Here is a 19,565-nt window from a genome sequence, read left to right on the forward strand (position 1 = left end):
TCCCCATTGCACAAGTCTAGGAAGATTTGGGCTATGCAGGTGGTGTCCTGCTCACTCACAGGGAAAGCACCAACTCTTAAACACGCACAGAGCATAACATGACATACATCTTGGTAGCACTGACGTCCCTAATGCTCCCCTGGGACAGTCCCCAGCCCTAGAGCCATCTGCTCATTTCTCTTGCTGCTTCCAAACACTGCCATACAGTGCGCTGCCAGCCCTCAGCCTGACCTCGCAGCATGTCAGCGTGCTCCAGAGGCTGAGCTCCACCAAGCTTTCGGTGATAGACACCTGAGAGGTGCCAGGGTGCATATACTGAGCGTTTTCTCACAATCTCCCACACATGGAAGTCACATCCAAATCAAGCCAGAAACCTTTGAAACACACACTTGATCAAGTTCTACCAAAGTATAGCAAAGTAAAGGTTTATTTGTTTATACACAGACCTAACACATTATCAACAGCTGTCTTTGAGACCTATTTAGCAGCAATGGCTCAGCTTCCTTCCGAAATACGTAGCTGTAGACTTAGGCAATAAGCTCTAACACGTGTTTCCTCCCACACCAAAAGAGCTTGTGCTGCTGTCTTCTCCCTGGTGGGGCAGGTGAAGGACCAGGAGCGGAATTTAACCTGGAGACCTCCTGGAAATCACAGCAGCTGCCCAGGGCAGCCTCCTTCTTCCAGATTAAAACTGCACTTGGGCTCCATTAGCACTTGCAGCCTAGCTCAGCCTGGAGTTCAGATAGTTCGCTGTGTGAAAACAAGCTTTGCAGCCAAAAACCTGCCAAACTGCTGAAGCCAGTGGAGTAAGAGGACGAGTAGACATGATTCAGCCTAGAAGGCCAACTGCATCCTGGGCTGCATCAACAGAGGTGTGACCAGCAGGTCGAGGGAGGTGATTGTCCCCCTCTGCTCTGCCCTCGCGAGGCCCCACCTGGAGCCCTGCATCCAGGTTTGAGAAGAGAAGGCTCCAGGGAGACCTCATTGTAGCCTTTCAATACTTAAAGGGGTCTTATAAAAAGGATGGAGAAGGACTCTTTACTCAGGTAATGATAGGGCAAGGGGGTATAGTCTTAAACTAAAAGAAGATAGATTTAAATTAGACAGCAGGAGAAAATTCTTCGCTGTAAGGGTGGTGGGGCACTGAACAGGCTGCCCAGAGAAGCTGTGGATGCCCCCTCCGTAGAGGTGTTAAAGGCCAGGCTGGATGGGGCTTTGTCCAACTTGATCTAGTGGGTGGCATCCCTGCCTGTGGCAGGGGTGGGGAACTAGATGAGCTTTAAGGTCCATTCCAACCTAAGCTACTCTATGATTAATGGTGAATCACTGAGGCCCAAAGGGCTCTATGGCTTAGGGGAGATTTCCCCAAGTATTATAACTTAGTTGCTGATAAATCCCTAGGGATCAAGGCCTCCCTGGAGAGTGGCACACTTGGCTACATGCTCTCTAATGAGGCAATACGTAAACCCTGGTGGTTGGTTAACTGCTACAACCCAGAAAACATGAAGTTCCAGCAAGCAGAAACCCCATTTCTGTACCTCATTTAAATCTTATTAGGTGAATGGTTTAACCAGATCATCACAACATGATGTTGTGCTCTGCCCTGGGTGTGCAGAGCCCTGCTGGGAAGGAAGGAGAAAGCCCCTTTCCTAGTGCTAAAGGGAGGGAGGCAAAACCAGAAGTCATTCATGCAGCTTCTCAAGGCAGCTCCCGTAGCATCCTGCCTGCTCATGGTGCTTTTCTTCCCTTTCCCTTTGGGTCTGGCATCGCTCTCCTTTCACCCCTCTCCCATGGATCACCGTCAGGCACAGAGAGATTATTTGACATGAAGACTCAGGCTGCCTGCCAGGAGCAATACCTGCTACAGAAAGCCCCGCGTTTCTCTGCGGCAGCACCACTCAGATGAACTGCCAAGGGCTGACCAGCACTTGAGAAATTGGCAGTGGCAATTAAAAGCTCAGCAAACCCCACACCTCTGGTCTCAGCCGCTAACACCTTACTAAGTCCCCTCCTGAGCGTGGCCCAACATCATTTTCTAACCCACCAAACAGGACGAGATTCCCACAGCTTCAGAGTCTGAGTGCTCAAAAATGTTTGAGTTCTACCTAAAACATCACAATCGTGAGTGTGGGAAAAAAAAAAAAAAACACATCCTCTCCCAAACCACTCTAAGGTTCCCTGACTACTTCTCAGATTTCTTGTTTGCAGAAACCTCTCTTCCTGTCTCTCTGCTTACCAAAGGCGGGGGGGATCGGTAACACCCAGACACGCCTGAGCGAGTGCTCTACTCACACCTCTCCATTGCATCCCCACCTCTTTCTGCCTCTCCCACAGTTCGCTCCTGAGGTAGCTGCTCAGTCCCCGGAGGCTGGGCCGGGTCCTGTCCCCCTTAGCGAGGATTGTGGCAGCCGGTGTCCCTGAGGGAGGTCAGCCCGTGCTGGCTGAGGACAGAAGATGAGGAAAGTCTGAATGCTCAAGCACTCAGCCCAAGGCCCCTTAGGACCTGCTTCCCTCACTACCACAGCATTAACAGGGCCCTGAGGCCATTAGTGTGCTTTAATTGCCCTGAGCGGCCTCACCTGGGACCTCCTCCTACCCTCTCTGGACATGGCCCCTGAGCTCTGCTTAAAGTCAGGCCTGAGCACCCAGTCAAGCTGTGAGCAGCCAGGCTTGTTTTCAGTCCTGCCTCCAGCTTTATTTCTTGGCTGGGCCTCAGACCTAGATTGTAGGTGACTTTCCCCCAATCTTATATCCTCCATGCACCTCTGATGTACGTTTCATCCTGTTTCCGTTCACATCCCCTGCTGCTCCCAAGTACTCTGGGACGGACCCAGAACCGGATTCATCATCTCATCTTGCGTAGGACTACCTACGGGTCCTGCCATCAGCACCCTGCTCTGGCCCAGCTCCCTGGACAGCGAGGGCACTGCCCGGGCTGCAGCAGCCCCACTCCCACTGCTCCCTGCACGACGAGATGTTTCTGACCATGCCTGGGGAGTTCCTCAGCATTTCCTTGTTAAGGAGCAGCTGTGTTGGTGCTTCTTGTCCCTGCCAGTTCCTGTGAATTTGTTCTTTCTCAGCTCCTGGCTGGCTGTAGTACACAACAAACGTGGGCTGGAGAAACTGCTAGTTTGGTGACCCCACAGTCGTCTTGTGAGGCCGTAGCTGAAAACAGTTCTCATCTGTCTGCTGGTGTGCAAGGTGGCTCTAAAGCTTACTCCTGATAATAAGCACCACAACTTGCTGCAAGGACAGCTGGAATAAGTTCTTACTGTTTCAGTACTGGAGGACAGGAAAGCGGCCAATATGCCAACAAATTTTCAAAGGGTTCCCAGTGACATCTGTGGAGCCATAGTGGATCAGTGCTTTACTGTCCATACCAGTAGAGTAGGTAGAATTACAATAAAATAGAATAGAGTGGCAATGCTAGACTGTATAGGAAAACATGACATTGTAGCAGCAGCATAGCAGATGTCAGTGTGAGATCTTGGTGGAGGTGATCTTGTTCCGAGTTAAAACTCTTCTCTCCCACACCCACAGGCAGGTACCAAGGAGGTGTCCTTGGTCTGGTCAGTGGCTGGGCACCAGGACACCTGTACCCACCTGCTTGTCTGGGGTTGCTTGCTGTGACACAGAGGACAACACTGGCTTTCAAGTCCTCTTCACATCTCCTGGGTGGGTCTGACTCTGGCAACCACATCCTGGCTCTGAATGTACCTTTTCGTACGCTTTAGGAGCTGACAGATTGACCTTTTTGTCTGTTCATCCAGCTCCACTTGCGTGAACCATCAGGACTTACATCTCTCCTCATTGCAATGTCTTGTGATTCCTACCCTATCTTCCTTTCTTAAAGGTTTGAGTTTTCGTTTTAAGCTGTTGCCTCTTTCTGACCGTCCTGAATTGGAGGTCCTCAGTAGCTGCAGATAGATGTGCTGGGATGGTGGCAACCTGCTAATCTCCATGCCATTGACCCCTGCCGCTCTCACAGCCCTCCTGCTGCTTGTTTCTTTTGCTATTCCGATGGCTGTTTGTTCTCTCTCCAGACAGGTCTTCTCTTTCCAACCACAATTCCCTGTAACTGAAGGGAAGGGTCTCTGCAGTTCTCTCTGAAGGGTCTCTGCAGATTCAGTGAAGACGAGAGCTGCCTCGCAATTCCAGTAGCATTTACCAAAGGAAATGGTAAATTTGTTCCTCCAAACAAAGATCTATGGTTGATCATCTACCTGGACATCTTCCACCAAAGATTTACAGAAACCAGGCTGCTGTAGCAAAAAAAAAAAAAATAATAATAATAAAAATACAGTCCTCAGCTGAATAAATAGCTGGTTTAAAGAGAAAAAGGAAAGGCTGATTCAACAGTCTGTTTCTCAATGAAAGGAAGAAGTCCCAAATATTCTTGTTGGAGCCTGTGCATGTCAACATTCATAGATTATTTAGAAAAGGGGTAAAGAGCGAGATGACAAAGCTGGCGAGTGGCACAGGTCTCAAGCCATGACAAAATGCTGGAGATGGTCCTCATAGTACCAATAACTGAGCAATAAAACAAATGATAAAATTCTATATAGATGAATGAAAACTCTTGTGTTTCCATATAGAGTAACATGTACTGAACGAGTTATGTTCAAAGAGATCACCAAATTCAGTAGATCATAAAAATATCAGCTCAATTTTGAAGAGCTCTGGACTATAAGTTACTAGGGAGGTGCAGAAAGCAAAACAAAACAAAAATCCAAAATGCCATTGGAACTCTATGATGCAATGATATTTCTGTCTGTACAGAAGTCCTGGTCCATCCACCTGAAAAAGCTTCTCAACAGCCAACACCGCCGGGGCCTTCTCATCAGTGCTGCTCTCAGTCCACTCTCTGCCCAGCCTGTATTTGTGCTTGTTTCTCTTCAAAGGATATTTATGCAGCATTTCCCAGTACAGGAAAAAAAAAGACTGAAGAGGAATTTGAAAAAAGCCCACAAAATGGCTTTTTGTTGGTGACTTGAGGACTGGTTATATTCATCTTAAAAAGTTACTGGAAAATATTACAGGCACAAAAAGTATAAATCAAGGGGTATTAAACATGAAGGTATCATGTCTAAGAACTATCGTAGCTGGAAATATTAAAAATATCAATGAAGGCTTGCATGTGGTCACTACATCTTTGTACGCTTTTCTAGGCATCCGCTACCAGTTCCCCATTCTGATTTCCTTCCCCATGTTGGTCTCTGCGATAATGGGCTAGATGACTCTTGAGAGTGTTCCAGTGCTGACTATTTATGCTTTCACATCTTGGTTTGGAAAGCCATCTCTCTTCCCATCCGCCAGAAGTGCTCTCCGAACTGCACCGTAACTGTTCTGTGCCTGCCACATCCACCAGGGTCGGGCTCTGCCAAATTCAGCCTTGGCATCTGCTCCCGCTGCCGACCGTGCCATTGGAAATCAGTCACAACTTGTCCACTCCAATCCCATATGTAGGAAATTCAGGATCACTTCCATGCTGTCCAACATGGTTTGAAAGGTGAGTCTGCACATCCCTGGTGATAGCTATCAACAGGTTAACTCATTTTCTACCATTTCTGCACATTTCCATCCCCAGCAGCTGACTGCTGGCTTGCTGGGGAGAAGCTGGCTCTGATGCACAGCTTCCAGGCAGCCTCTCACGCTAAATGACCTCCGCAAAGATGCGTGTCCTCAGTCGGAAATGCCAGTGCTCTGATGGTTTGACCTCTAGGTGCAAAGTAACACCTTTGTATGTAGACAGTTCTTCTGTCCAAACACGCCAAGTCTCCAGGTTAGGTTGACGTCAGCAGCTGGTCCAGCACCATCCTTCCTTCCCAACCTGCTTTGTCCAGTACTCTCTGCCACTTTCACTCTTTCGACCCAGTAATTCTTAAAAGACCTTTCACTGTCTCTTCCTGGGTGCTTGCTTGAAAGTGACAGTTTCAATTCATAGCCTAAATCCACAGTTTTCATATTGCTATGTGTTTACACAGCAAGCACAGTGTGTAACTGCAATGCCTTCTGCCATCCGAGGCTGCCAAGAACTTTCACTCCTGGGCTGCAGCCAGTGTTCCCAGCTTCTATTTCACAAAGCAACTCTTAACAGATCACAGGCATTAACGGATGAACAGTGCAGAAAAACCTAATCTGTGCTACAGACGCTGTGGCTGGATGAGGAGCAGTTCCAAAAACGTGCAATGCTCCTGGCAGTTGACAGTCCCTTTGCTGCTGCTGGTGGCGCAACTTCCCCACACCAGCACACCGAGGTCTTTCTCTCAGCTCTGTGATCCTCTCAACTTTGCATTGATGCTGTTCCAGGAAAGACATCTTCTCTTCCACAGATGGCTTGGCAGTGTTCTTCTGAATTGCGCCACATTTTCCATTACTTGATCACAGGGAAACAGCCTATTCACTTTTTTTTTCTACCAAACCCTACTGGTCATTTTTCTTCAAAACCTTGCATTGAGGATTCTTCAAATTTTCAGTATTTTATTGGCGTATATAGAAAATCCAGGCATAATTAACCACTTTGCCAGGGGTAAAGAGGTTCTGGAAGAAAGATGGTGTGCTGTAGGACTTCAAACCTGGAGTCCTTCCAGCAAAAGCAGAGGGCAAACTCAGCTTCATTCATTTCTTTATAGATCATCGGAAAACAAAGACTTCTGGCAGAAGACAGGAAAGATGAGAGATGTTTGTTGGAAGATTATCACAACTGGCGAGCACAGCACCAGATGAGACACAAGGCTGCTTCCCTCTCTTTTCTAATTGCTGTCCCATCGCACTGGTCTGGCTGGGATGGATGCTTCGTAGCAGCCCGTATGGTGCTGCGATCTGGATTTGTGACCGACAATGTTGATAACGCACCAGCGTTTTGGCTGTCACAGAACATGGTTGCACAGCACCAAGGCTTTCTCTTTTTTCACTCCGTGGGCAAGGTGGGAGCAGACAGAGTCAGGACAGCTGACCCAAAATGCCCAAAGGGATGTTCCACACCATATGATAGCATGCTCAGCAAATAAAAGGAGGATGAAAGGAGGAGGATTTGGGGACATTTGCGATTATCATGTTTGTCTTCCCAAGCAACCATGTATGCTGAGGCCCTGTTTAGCCAGGAAGTTGCTAAACATCTGCCTGCTGATGACAAATATTAAATTATTATTTTGCTTTGCCTGCACGTGCAGCTTTTGCCTCCCCTATTAAATTGTCTTTACCTCAATCCACAAGTCTTCTCACCTTCCTTCTTTTCTCCCCATGCTGCAGGAAAGGTGAGTAAGTAAGCAGCCGTGTGGGTGCTTCGCTGTTGGCCACAGCCAGCCCACCACACCCATGTATGTGCAGGGAATATGCCCACTTTTCACCAAAAATTAAAAAAAAAAGATAACAACCAACTGTCTCCTCATTACTGATTACAACTCCCAGGCAGGCTTAGACAAACTTAGACTTCAACTTAGACTCCTTCCAAGCTTTCTGGAAGAAGCACAGATGAGACAACAAACAGATCTCTTCCCCACTGCTGTCATTAACTGCTCAAAACCAATAAATAAATAAATAAATCTCCCATAACTTAGCCTCTTTGCTTTGCACGTTTACAAAGAAAGTGCATATGACCTGCTTGCTCTGTCTTATAGACTAAGTTCTACAGGGATCAGTAATGTTCAATATAGCCATACATGGACAAGAAAAACAAGGGCAAGTTCTGTTGGTGGTACAGTTAGTCAAGGCTGCAGCAATGAAGCCTAACTGTGAAGAACTGCAGAAGAACCTAACAAAATTCAGTGACATGACAAAATTCAATGTGGCGCAAAGGGCCATCTTCTAGCGATGGGGGGCTTGGTAGGTCAGGTTGATGGTTGGACTTGAAAACGTTGAAGGTGTTTTCCAACTTATTTGCGTCTATGACACAGACAAGAGAAAGTAGCGAAAGGCCTCCATACAACACCTGACAAAATATGCTGGGGAAATGCGCTACAAAGATCTACAAAAATCATGGTGGCAAAGACAGCCTGAGTGCTCATTCTCTCCTACAATGCAAAACTTAGGTAGCATCAAACGCAGGTAGCAGGAGACATACAAATAAAGACTGATCAAGTGAACGGAAGAGACATTCATCGAGAATTATTAAAGATACATTAAAGATACCACTCAGATAAAGAAACGTGCCTTTTTTGCTTCAATAAGTAATGATTCAAGAGAATTCTTTTTAAAAAGAATTCTCACCCCTCAAAAAAAAAATCACCACAACTAATCTTCTACATTGCACTGCTGGCAAAGGCCTTATAAAGGCTTACAACAATAACAGTAAGAGACACATATCTATATAACTTTACTGGCATACTTCAGATGTTAGTACTGGTTCCATCTTCACATCTGTAAAGTATTTGTTTTTTATAAATATCAGTATTATTACTGCCTGAAGTCTAACCCCCAGACTACTTAAATAGCATTTATTAACCACTGACCATTGACCTTTTATGACAATTGACAGTTCTCAATGATTCAGAAAAGTTGTCATGCATTACAAAATATTAGGAAAACAAAAAATATTTACAACTGGGGTTTACAATTTGCATTCAAATTCTAAGAGATAAGCCACAAATTTCCAAAATGGGAAAGTTTATTCTCTAGGGCTAATACAGAAACCCCTTTAATTCAAAATACATAGAATATACTAAAAATAATAAAAACACCTCTCTTCTGCATTCTTCCATTTGTGTACATGTCCCAGAAGCAGAATATGATGTCCAAGTCTTTTATTTCTGGTCTTTAACAGGAACCCTGTACTTTACTAAATATATCTAGTAAATTTTTAAAGAAATTTTTTAAAGAAATCTTAAAGGATCCTCTGTCTACCAGAAATATTCATGTTTATTTAAACACTATTTCTTCTTGAAATCACTGAAATGAAGATGCATATGGTCCAGATCACTACCTTCGGTATTTCAGGTTTGCTGCATTTTTCTACGCATCTCTTCAAGTGCTGCTTCTCGTTCTCTTAAGAGCTGTTTAAGTCGTTTTATCTTTTCATCCCGGATTGTTTCATCCAAGTCTGGCGGAGTCAAAGGGAAAGCATCATCTCTGAAAGAGCCTTCAAAAACTGAAGTATGATCTTCACAAGACACTAAAACTGGAATATGAGAGTCTATAACATCACTATTTTGAGAGCATGTCTCTTGCTCGGAGTCCCTCCCTACAGAGGATGTAACAAAGTCCGTGAAAGTACTTTGCTGCAGTAAGACTGGTGGAGGAGAAGCACTTCTGTTAAGTAGGATGGAACTTGGGCCAGTATCTTCTGAATTTGAACTTGTGGTTGATTTGACTGATGTCTTCCTTCTCTTTCCACTGTCTGACACCAATGAGGATTTTATTTTTCTTTTCTTAGATGAATCTTCCAGATCCACAATTATCTGTATAGTCAAGAAACACACAAAACATACTTCTGTTAAATTGAGCATCGTTCTACTTTATTCACAGCTCATTAGGCACATATTACACATATTGCTGCATGCTTCTTAGAATTACTGTATGGAAGATGTTTCTTTTAGCAATTTGAGCAAACATACTTCCATGTTCGATAATGTTTTCTAGCAAAGATTCCTGGTTAACAACTCTAGAACGTTAACTTTCTTCCTTACCCAATAGTCCACTTCTGCCCTTCCTGCGCATGCCTATCATTTCATGCTATCACCTCTTTAACTCTAGCGGAAGCCAAAATTTTTTATCTAACTTGGTGGAAAAATGCAAAACATTCTTCAGGCTGACGTTTCCAAAAAGCTCAAATATTAGAGATGAGGTCCATTACAAAACCACATTCCTCTCAACTACCTTGCTATTTAAATTTTGATGTACCTTACTATGAGCAGGCAGTAGATCTGCCCAAAGCTGGGCTCTCAACATAGAGTTATTAAAATCTGAGAAAGCCTTTGACTGGGTGGAGTAGAATTATACAAAATAAAGTTTACAACACTAAAGCTGAACAGGACTACTTTGGATGGATAAAATCACTTTCATGCATTAAGATAGAAGTCCTTACATTAAAGGAACCTTTCCAGAAGCACTGAAGAACATCCATAGTCGATGACAAAGGGCTAAGTTTATAAAGACACTGACAGCTCTAACGACCAGACAGGTACATGAGTCAATTTTTTTCAATAACACTGCACACAGCCAAGTGGATGCTTTTCTTTGGATGTCACAGAGCTCATCATGTGAATGTCTGAAGCGCCTTGAAATAACAGCACTTGCCTGATTTTGAATTCACGGGTAAAGCTTCCCAAGAAATCATTCCTCTATTATTCTGCATGTATTCACTGCACTACTGGATATACATAACCGTTTGCAGAAGGCTAAATATAAATCAGAATCACAGAGGTGTAGTTTCTATTCCAATAAAGGCTATCCTTTCGACTGTTCATCCACCACTAGAGGGCGCTTCAAAGCATTTGTTCTTTTTATTTCCTCTAGCTGAACCCAGAAAAGGGGATTAAAAGAAAAAAGATCACTCAAGTCACACTGAAATCACACAGCTCTATAGCAGCACAAAACCAAGCTCTAGGAACAACTTCCAAAGGGACTGTAACAATTACTGACTTGCCCTGATGAATCACAGGGTGGGAGGGTTCAAACAAAAATCACAGCCCTATACTGACCATACACATGCTGCTTTCTGAATGTGTTTGCAGTACACATACTTTAGTGCCAGAAACATTCAAGATACCTTTTCCTCTTTAACACATTCCTGATGTTGATTTGTTATTGTCACATCTAATGATGATGAACTGCAAGAGTCATTTCTCGTTTTCAAGCTGTTACTGGAACACACCCTTTCATCTGGTTTCTCACTGGAGGTTATCAATGGTATTCTCTTAAGGTAGACTCTCTCCTCCTTGGAGAGACCAAATTTTCTCCTTAATTCCAAGTATTGTTTCCAGTGTGGCTTCTCTTGGTGTTTGATTTGATTAACTTTTCCCTGTGAATCCATCTTTTCACGCTGGACCTGAAATACAGAAACAGGGAGGGAACCATGAATCTCTCTCCCTCTCCCTCCATATATACAGAAGCCTTAGTTTACTAGAAGCACTGGGAAAATAAATTTTCACAAGAGTTGCATTTAACATGTGTAAGCCAATTTTGAGGAATTATGACATATTATCATAGGTCTAACATTATTATTAGTTACCTAAAACACCAAGTGTGTTGTATAACATCCAGAAAATGCAAAGTCCAACTAGTAAACCATATAAAGTAACCTACTCTAAAGCTTAGAAGTAAAAAAGGAAGATGTGAAAGATCAGACGGTGTTCTTTACAGTCACCTTCAGGCTGTTGAAAACACTCCATTTTGATAATACCAACAAAGCACTATTAACCAGTCCTCCTACCTAATCTCACTGTAACCTGAACTGTTCCTCATCTGCAAGGCCAAGGTGACATCACTATGTCTGGCACCCATAGCCTTGCAAATTTATGGACTAAAAGCAGCAAACAACTAAGGCAAGTCAGAACGCTACCACTTGGCATCACACAGCACTCAAGAAAAAATGTTTATCTGAACAGTTTTTTCAGGTGAGTAACAATCAAAAAAGAGGCCCTACTGCAACGATTAAATGCCTCAAATGTGCATAAATATGCTTAGCTGACATTTCTCTTCAGCCTGGTCAACATAAGCAAATACATGCTTGCTTCAGAACAATTTTTCATCTGCAGACAAATTCACTCTGTCCTCCTCGACAACTGAAAGCTTGACTTGCAATCCTTCACAGAGTTTGCACAGAGTTTGTGCAATTTGCAGCTAAGGTCTCTTTTAGATATTTTCTACGTTACGATTTTAGAAGAACGTGTAGGCAGCCTGAAGGGGGAAAGCACTGTCGCCATTACAGCTCTCAAGAGTTCCATCTACCTGACATCTGCGATGACACAGAGGAAGAGAATCCCTCCGCATCACAGCATGAAAGGAAGGGAACGCAGCTCCCACCTTGGGCGCTCTCAGATAGCAGAAACTGGAGCTGTAACGCCTTCCTCCTAGCCTGACAACCCCTGCTTGTCCACCTTGTTCTCCTCTCACATAGCTCTAAGCTTCTCTACTTTACATCATGCTTACAGCACAGTCAACTGCTGGGAAAATGCAGCATCAACATTTGAGAGCAGATAGCTACCAGATGAACAGCTTTCCTGTACTTTCCACTTGCTGTACATAATTTATCTTGTGAAGAAATAAAAGTTTTCTTCTCCTTGCCCTTTTCTTTATGCCTTTTCTCACTTGCACCCACTCCAGTGCAATTTTGCTGGGAAAACAAAACAAAACAAAACAAGTATTTTCCATTTTTGAACCAAGGAACTACACTTCAGACCAGCATTTCTGGTGACCGGAATGGTCACAACAACCCGTGAACTTACTAACAGCTATTTTATTCCGACAGAACCAGGACCATGTAACAATTTAGCAGAGACTGAGATTGGCATGTTTATTGGAGAGAGTTACCTTTTGCCAGTCTTCACTGAAAGCACACTCTTGTTTAGACTGAGGTAAAACAGCACTTGCTGCTCTGGGGGAATGAATCGTTTCTTTGCCACCTTGGCATATATTTTCCTGTGTCCCTACTGCTGTAATAGGGGTCACTCCACTTGAAATGCTCTTGGTCAGGGGCAAACTCTTTCCCTGGATTACAGCGGAACTGTGCTCCTTAACGCTTGGTGTCACCAGAGCTGCAGGTGCGGATTTTAAGTCATTTCTTAAACCAGCCAGTGGAGAAACTTCTGCATTTGTACACATTTTTGGATCTTTCTGAGACAGCACCATTCCTTTGCTTTTTGACAATACCAGATTCACCACTTTATTGGTTATTTTAGTGACTTCAGTAGAAGCAATTAGCTTGGATGCCTCCTTTTTAAGTGAAGCATCAGAAGAGGAAGATGCTTGTTTGTCAACGTGGGCTGACAGAACGTCAGAACCTCTTTTGGTCAACAAATAGACTTTCCCACTGTACATGACCAGAGCATTATCTTTAAGAGGTGTGATTTTTGTTTGGCTTCCACCAGGACCACTAGAACAGAGCGGTAAAATATTCGCAGAGTTAACTTCTACATTCTTCATATCTGACAAAGTTTTCAAGATCTTAGAAGCCACATTGTTCGATGACTTTACAGGAATAAGGCAAGGCGCTGATAACTGCGGACTTTCTTGCACAATCCACTTCATTGGTGTTTGCTGGCACTGCTGATCATCAGGTGTTACCGTCTCAGGAGAAGAACAATTTGCCATTTGTGTAGCTGTCATTATTAACGTTTTTGAAACGTCTGTGGTGGCTTTGGGGCAAATGGTTCGCAACCGCTTGGGAAGTACTGTTCTCACTGCGTTCACGGGTGACACGTAAATAACAGTTGGCGTTTTCGTACTGTCAGCTCCTCCAGACACATTTGTTGCTGCAGCTGCAAGTATTTTTTGCTGTATTGCAGGCGGTAAAAAAGAAGCTGGGACAGATTTCACTTCTGCATCAGCTGGTATCTGGAGGTGGTGGTCAGAGGGCAGTACTGGAGACTTCATAGCAGCGGGAAGGCTCTTTGTGTTTACCAACATGTATGCGGTGTTACTCTGGTTAGATGAACTTGTTACAGCAATGTTCTGCAAAGACAGTCTATCAGCTGAAACACAACTGCTCTGGATGTTAGCAGCTGATTTTGCAGTTAAGCTTTCTGTTTCAGAACCTGCTCTAACGCTTTCCTGTTTGTCTAATGTCCTTGTAAGAATTATCTTTCCAGGATTAGGAGACTGAAAAACAGGTATCTTAACAGATGAAGGTGCAGTAGTATTGGCAAGCTGTGTCTTAAAAGTAAGATGAACCGGACTAGAAATGTTCCCTTTAGGATTATTTGACATGGCTGAAGACTGAACTATTGGCACAAAGTTTCCAGAAGATTTAGAAATTGGAAGTAATTTCAGAAGGTTTTTTCCATCTGGTCCCGTCGTCTGAACTACTCGGTACATACAGCCTGCAATGCTTAACAAAACAAAGAAAAGAGACAAGAAAAAGAAAAAAGAAAGAAAGCATAAGTGAACACAGCACAGATATTTTAATTAATGTGCATCAGTGAATTGTACACCCAACGCTGCTATGCCTTAGAAACAGATTAACTACTGAAAAATTCCAGACCTAATCTTCAGGAACTTCGGGGCAAAAATAACTCTGATCTACTTACTGTACATTTTGGGTTAGCATTTCAGAGTACCACAGACTATCTAAAAATAACATCCAACTATTACACATCAGAAAGGCAAAAAACAGCATCCTTTTCAGATTAAAAAAATACACACTTAAAAGACCCAAGAAAACGCCTGAAATTATTCTCCTCTTCTACTTACAGAGCCCTTCCTTTTCCTTCTAAATGGAAGGAACATCATCAACGGATTTCACAGAGGAGGCATGTTTCTTGCCACCTGCTGCTATTAATACCCCTACTTAGCACTGAGAAGTATGAATTTCAGGAAAGCTTTGGGAAAATATAGGCAGATTAATTGCATGGCAAGGTGGAAACAGAAATTACCTCAGACACATACACAGGAAAAAATTAAGAAGCAGAATACATTCCCTTGGTGGAACAGGACGTACAGTGACCAAGGCATTTGCCTACACCTCACCTGCTCGCTCATTCTTTAGACGGATGCAGACCACAAAGGTGGTCATCTTCATAGAGAGAACGAAACCAAACGCGATCAAGGAACGTACAGAAGCTCTGTGTGATTGATGAGAACAGAACTCTACGTTTAGGAAGAAAAGGGCCTCAAGAACTAGAAGGAATACACAGAGTCAGAACCAGGGAAATCTGAAGAGTAGATGCAGCTGCAAAGACAAAAATTCTGAACAGCAGACAGACAGAGAGAACCTTGCCCATCCAAAAGTTAGCTGTGACTGCTTCAAACGCCAAGACAGGAATGACAAAAGACTTAGGTCCGTTCCGGGACAGAGAGGATCTTCCCCACTCGGAGCGAGTTTGCCCGAAGGCAGGCATCTTCCCCAGAGAACTCCTGGACTCGGCAGAACCCGAAGCACCGCGGAAGCGACACGGCAGGCTGAGACACACGAACAGAACGGGACGGTCTTGACATCAGATGCAGAATGACTAAAAGGCAGAGCTGCCAACGTCGCTTTTGGTCACCAAAAGCATTCCAGCTCTGCCCTATTGACTTCCTACATCGACAAATTCATTGAGAACATGGCCGTGAGGGTGCTTCCCGGTGCTGGGTCCCGTTTACTGTCAGGTAGCATGGGGAACGCTGGCAGCTTTTCTGGCAGCAAAGCGATGGTTTGGGCCTGCAGCTCAGCTCGGAACAGGGCGATTCGGAGATACCATTCACGCATCCCACCGTTGCATCTGCTCAAGAAGTCAGCCAAGACATTGTCTTTTTCCAGCAAGTAAGAAGCCACAAGGATGCTCTTCGTGCCCTGGGTAGGACAGTTCCTGGCACAGTTTGAGAGGTCGCGTTCTCCTTGACGGCCGACATAAAACCTATGCTATTGCCTGTCTAAAGGCTTTAGGCACGCAGCACTTTCCTTGCTGTAACCTTAAAATTAACTCCCACGTCCAATACTTGGGTACAACACCTCATTTCTAAGCACACTATGCGAAAAAGAAGAGGTTTACGTGATTTGTCAGTGCAGTGGGCAGGAAATTCTGCAGTACTTTTGTTTTAAAAATAATCTCGTACTAGAGAGGACAACATGGGCAATATGCTACGTAGTTCTGGATGGATGCTGCTGTCTGAGGCTTTAGTGGTAAAACGGGGTTGGATGCTTTGGAATCTGAAAGGACAGCTGAGAAAAACTAGCACTGAAGAATAATGATCTTACATAGTTTTGCTTAAACAAAGGGCAATTAACAATATTTATATGTTCGAATGCAATTACAGTAGAAAAAATGTCTTTTTGGAACCCCTTTAAAGCTCCTAGCATTACTGATAATGGGGAATTGGGAAGATCAGCAGTGAGCTCCTGGACAACACTCTGCATCTGTCACCGCTGTGTGCTCCGAATGCCTCTTTGTTAGCTCCGAGCGCTACGCTCTCAACCTTCCTTCTCATCTCTATGCAAGAACGAATATTCTGAAGGAAAATTCAGACGGGAATTCTCAGCATGTTCCGTAGACACAAAACTGCCGAACCTCTGCACCTTTCAACCGAGCAAACAGGCGCGAGCCCCGCTGAAACTACCCAGCACCGCAAAGAGGCTCCAAAGGGCAGAAGAAACCTCCCGAGGGGCAGGCGCCTCCACCCGCCACAAGGGCACAGCTCTGACTCTCGGAGAGGAGGAGCAGAAGCAGGTCGACGAGCGAGGAAGCAGGAAAAACAGAAAGAGCGATGCGACAGAGGATGCATTGGCATGAATATTATCTTCAGCGGCGGCAGCAGCTTCCAGTTTTCACCTCCACACTTCTCGTTCCTGCCCTGCCCCACTTCCCTCCCTCCCAGGGGGCCGCACAGCTGCTCTTGAGGCTGGGCTACAAACAGGACCTTTCAGGTAGGCTTAGGAAGGAAGAACACCCCAAAAATCCAGTTTGCCTCAGCTCCAGACCCTTCCTGCCTTTCATGATTACCGAAGGCAACTGCAGCTTTTTTTTCTTCACACGCTACGCAAAAAGAGCGGGAAACCCCAAAATAACCGTTTTCTAGAAACTAGCATTTGTTTGCCTGAAGCAAGTAACAGGTATTTACAGGACTGCAGAAATAGAAAAAGCTAAAAGATAAAGAAGAAGGAAGGGAACCATTCAGATGAGACACTAAGAAGTCTTATTCACACCGATTTACTCGAGCATCTACGAACAGGAAGGGAAGACGTCACGGCCAATGACTTCAGACACTGTTGTCCGTGGGGGACTACAACACTTTTCCCATTTCAGATGGGAGTTGAAAACTCTTCATGGTATTTATCTCACTTCGCTAAAGGCTCTTCCAGGAGAAACAAAGAAATAGCCAGGACTGACACTTTGAATATTACCGAAACTAAGCATTTCCAGCTTGCTTGTATACATGGTTGGGTAGCAAAGATGAGATCTGGAACCTACTTGTCTTCCTTCTGCAGCCCTTTTTTTCAGAAGAACATGTTTTGAGATTTCATTCAGCAGAATGAAAAATCCACTAGTTTCTCCCTTTAAGGATGTCAGATTAATTTTGTCAAGAAAGTGGGTAAATTTTCCTTAAAAATATATAAATACAGGAAATGTACTGAATTGTAGTTGGGGAGTCTTTCCCATAATAGCTGAAGTAGAACTTTCTTACTCCATTTCGTCCTCCTCCGCCTCCCTACTCTTCACAAATATAGAGCTTCCCAAATCTCACACATTAACGCTTAGAAATACTTCTGTTCTTGCACATCATCATATTTAAAAGTGCGGACCAAGGTCTGAACATCAAGGCAGACCCCTGAACAATATTTCAGGACAATAAACTAGAAGAAATAATAGTGGTGGATGGTAATCTTCTCTAATGTCACCACAGAAACTATCAAATCCAGGTAGCCAGCTTTCCTTTAAAGAAAATAAAAAATCTGTGATATTCAGAGAAAACTGATGTCTACATGCCATTTTTCTTGAACAAAACCAGTCGTTATTTCCTTACACAGTCTGCGTGGCGGTATCAAAAGCTTCCTACTCAACTAGGAGCATGTCGTTAAGCAACCTACGAAGCAGAGACAGCAGAAGGAAACAGAAAGCTCTGTTGGGTTTTAAATTACCATTTTTCCGTTAAGCTAGAAAAACAAAAAGAATACCCTACATCCTTCCTCGGCTGAAACAGAATTCCTGTTTTCTTCACTCATACAATCAGCCACATCAGTCTAAAGGGCAAGGTTGTCTCAAGTTCTCATCCCAGATTGTTTGCTATTCTGAATAAGCACCAGACTCAAAGAACAAAATGCCGATGATGTAAAAATTCGTCTTCTATCTCTGATTTTTGCCATACACACACGCCCTTAGAACATTTTCAGTGAATAAAACCATTTGCTGAATCCATTGTAACCACTAGGGCAACCAAAATCATGATCTTGCCACCTAAAAAATACATTGGTGGAGATAAAAAGACAGATTTGCTCAAGCTTCAGTTACACTTCAGAGTCGCTGGAAGAAACGTTCTGTTTCAGCTCCAGTCAGCTACTTTCCAGATTGCCTTTCTCCCAGATAATGCTTTAGAGGCAGCTTTCATCTCCTCTGAACATCAATAAATCAACCAGGGACCACAAAGCACTACAAACGTCAGAGAACCAGCTTCTTTTATTTTAATGGGTACAGCCGAATCCTGGAAGCGGCAAAATAACATTGAATATAATTCGAAAGCATACACCTAGAGACAAGTTAAAGTGAAGTAACCGTAGTCTGTATTTTATGCAGCCGTATCTTGTCTATGTGCTACTTGAATATGTTAATGAAGTAATTTTGTCATCTGAACAAAATCTAGAAACCGATGCTGAGTTTGCACGCAAAGCCAGAAATCCCGTCCAGGATTTAGGCACAAGCCGTTGCTAAAGGCACGGGGTCTTCCTGTAATCCAGCAGCTTTCAGTAACGGCTGAAGAAACGTTTTATGCTTGGCACAAAAACGCTTCCACCCCCCGCAGAGTATTCCCTGTAGTAAGAACAATTACAGCAGGGCACGCTAATGGCCGGGGAGCAGACCGCGCGCTGCGAGGCACCGCTCCGCCCATCAACGACCGCCACAAACCCCCGGCAGCGCGGCAGCGAGCGCAGCCAAAGCGACCACCCCGCGGCCACAGCCTCCAAGGAGCCCTCTTGTGCTGAAGGAGCCCAGCGGGAACGCCTCGCTGCACCGCGACCTCCGGAGAGCCCACGCGACGTGCGGGGAGCCCAACCGCGGCCCGAGCCCGCGGCGTAGAAGCGTGGCTGCAACGCCCGGTTCCGTCAGCATGGCCGGGCGGCCGCGCGCTGTTACGGGAGGACGGCCTCAGCCTCCAACACGCGGCCTCGCCCCCCTTGTCCACCCCAGCACGTGCCTCACGGGAGGGCGTCGAGCGGGGCGGGCGGAGGCGCGAAGAGCTGGGAAGGGCGGCGGCGGCCCCGCTCCCGTCCTCGGCACCCCGGTTCCCCGCTCCCAGCCTCGACGCCCCAACGTCGTTCTCGAGGCCTCGACGCCCCGGTGCCCGTTCCCGGCACCGCCCCCTTCTCCCTCCTCCTCCTCCTCCTCCTCCCTCCCTCCCCGCGCCGCCGCCTCGCCCCCCCCACCGGGCCGGGCCCCGCGGGGAAGCGGCTGGAGGGCGGCGGGACCGTACCTGCCGGGTCGCTCCCTGCTCGGCCGGGCCCTGCCGAGCCGCCCGGGAACACGACGGCGGCGGCGGCAGCGCTGCGCTGCCCGCCCCCCTCCGCCCTCCGCCGGGAGGGGGCGAGCGCCGGGCCGACCCGCGCCGCTCCGCCCGGGCCCGGTACTCACAACTGCGCGGCGCTGCCCGGCCGCTCCTCTCGGCTCCGCGGGGCCCCCACCGGGCGGCGGGACATGGCGGCGGCGGCGGCGGCGGCGGCGGCGGGCGGCGGCCAACGATCGGCGGCGGTGGGAGGCAGGGGCGGAGCGGGGCGCTGCGCG

General features: G+C 45.7%; 1 protein-coding gene across 1 annotated transcript; it reads right to left on the reverse strand.

Moving 5' to 3' along the window:
• Positions 1–8,139: 8,139 nt before the first annotated feature.
• On the reverse strand, positions 8,140–19,549 carry LRIF1 (ligand dependent nuclear receptor interacting factor 1). The gene is made up of 4 exons (XM_035569195.2): positions 19,416–19,549; positions 12,469–13,984; positions 10,706–10,984; positions 8,140–9,395 (listed from the first exon to the last, which is right to left on the reverse strand). Exons 1-4 carry the CDS (start codon positions 19,478–19,480, stop codon positions 8,931–8,933), a joined length of 2,325 nt encoding a protein of 774 aa, XP_035425088.2. The 5' UTR covers positions 19,481–19,549; the 3' UTR covers positions 8,140–8,930.
• Between the last annotated feature and the right edge of the window lie 16 nt (positions 19,550–19,565).

The sequence above is a fragment of the Cygnus atratus genome, chromosome 24 (genome assembly GCF_013377495.2).
Source record: "Cygnus atratus isolate AKBS03 ecotype Queensland, Australia chromosome 24, CAtr_DNAZoo_HiC_assembly, whole genome shotgun sequence".
NCBI lineage: Eukaryota > Metazoa > Chordata > Aves > Anseriformes > Anatidae > Cygnus > Cygnus atratus.

Excerpts from the sequence above, each read along its gene's own strand:
- LRIF1 (XM_035569195.2), bottom strand. The coding sequence starts at position 19,480 with ATGTCCCGCCGCCCGGTGGGGGCCCCGCGGAGCCGAGAGGAGCGGCCG. Across the intron at positions 13,985-19,415 it reads CCGGGCAGCGCCGCGCAGTT|CATTGCAGGCTGTATGTACC; the intron begins GTGAGTACCGGG and ends TGTTTTGTTAAG. Across the intron at positions 9,396-10,705 it reads AATGTGTTAAAGAGGAAAAG|ATAATTGTGGATCTGGAAGA; the intron begins GTATCTTGAATG and ends TTGACTATACAG.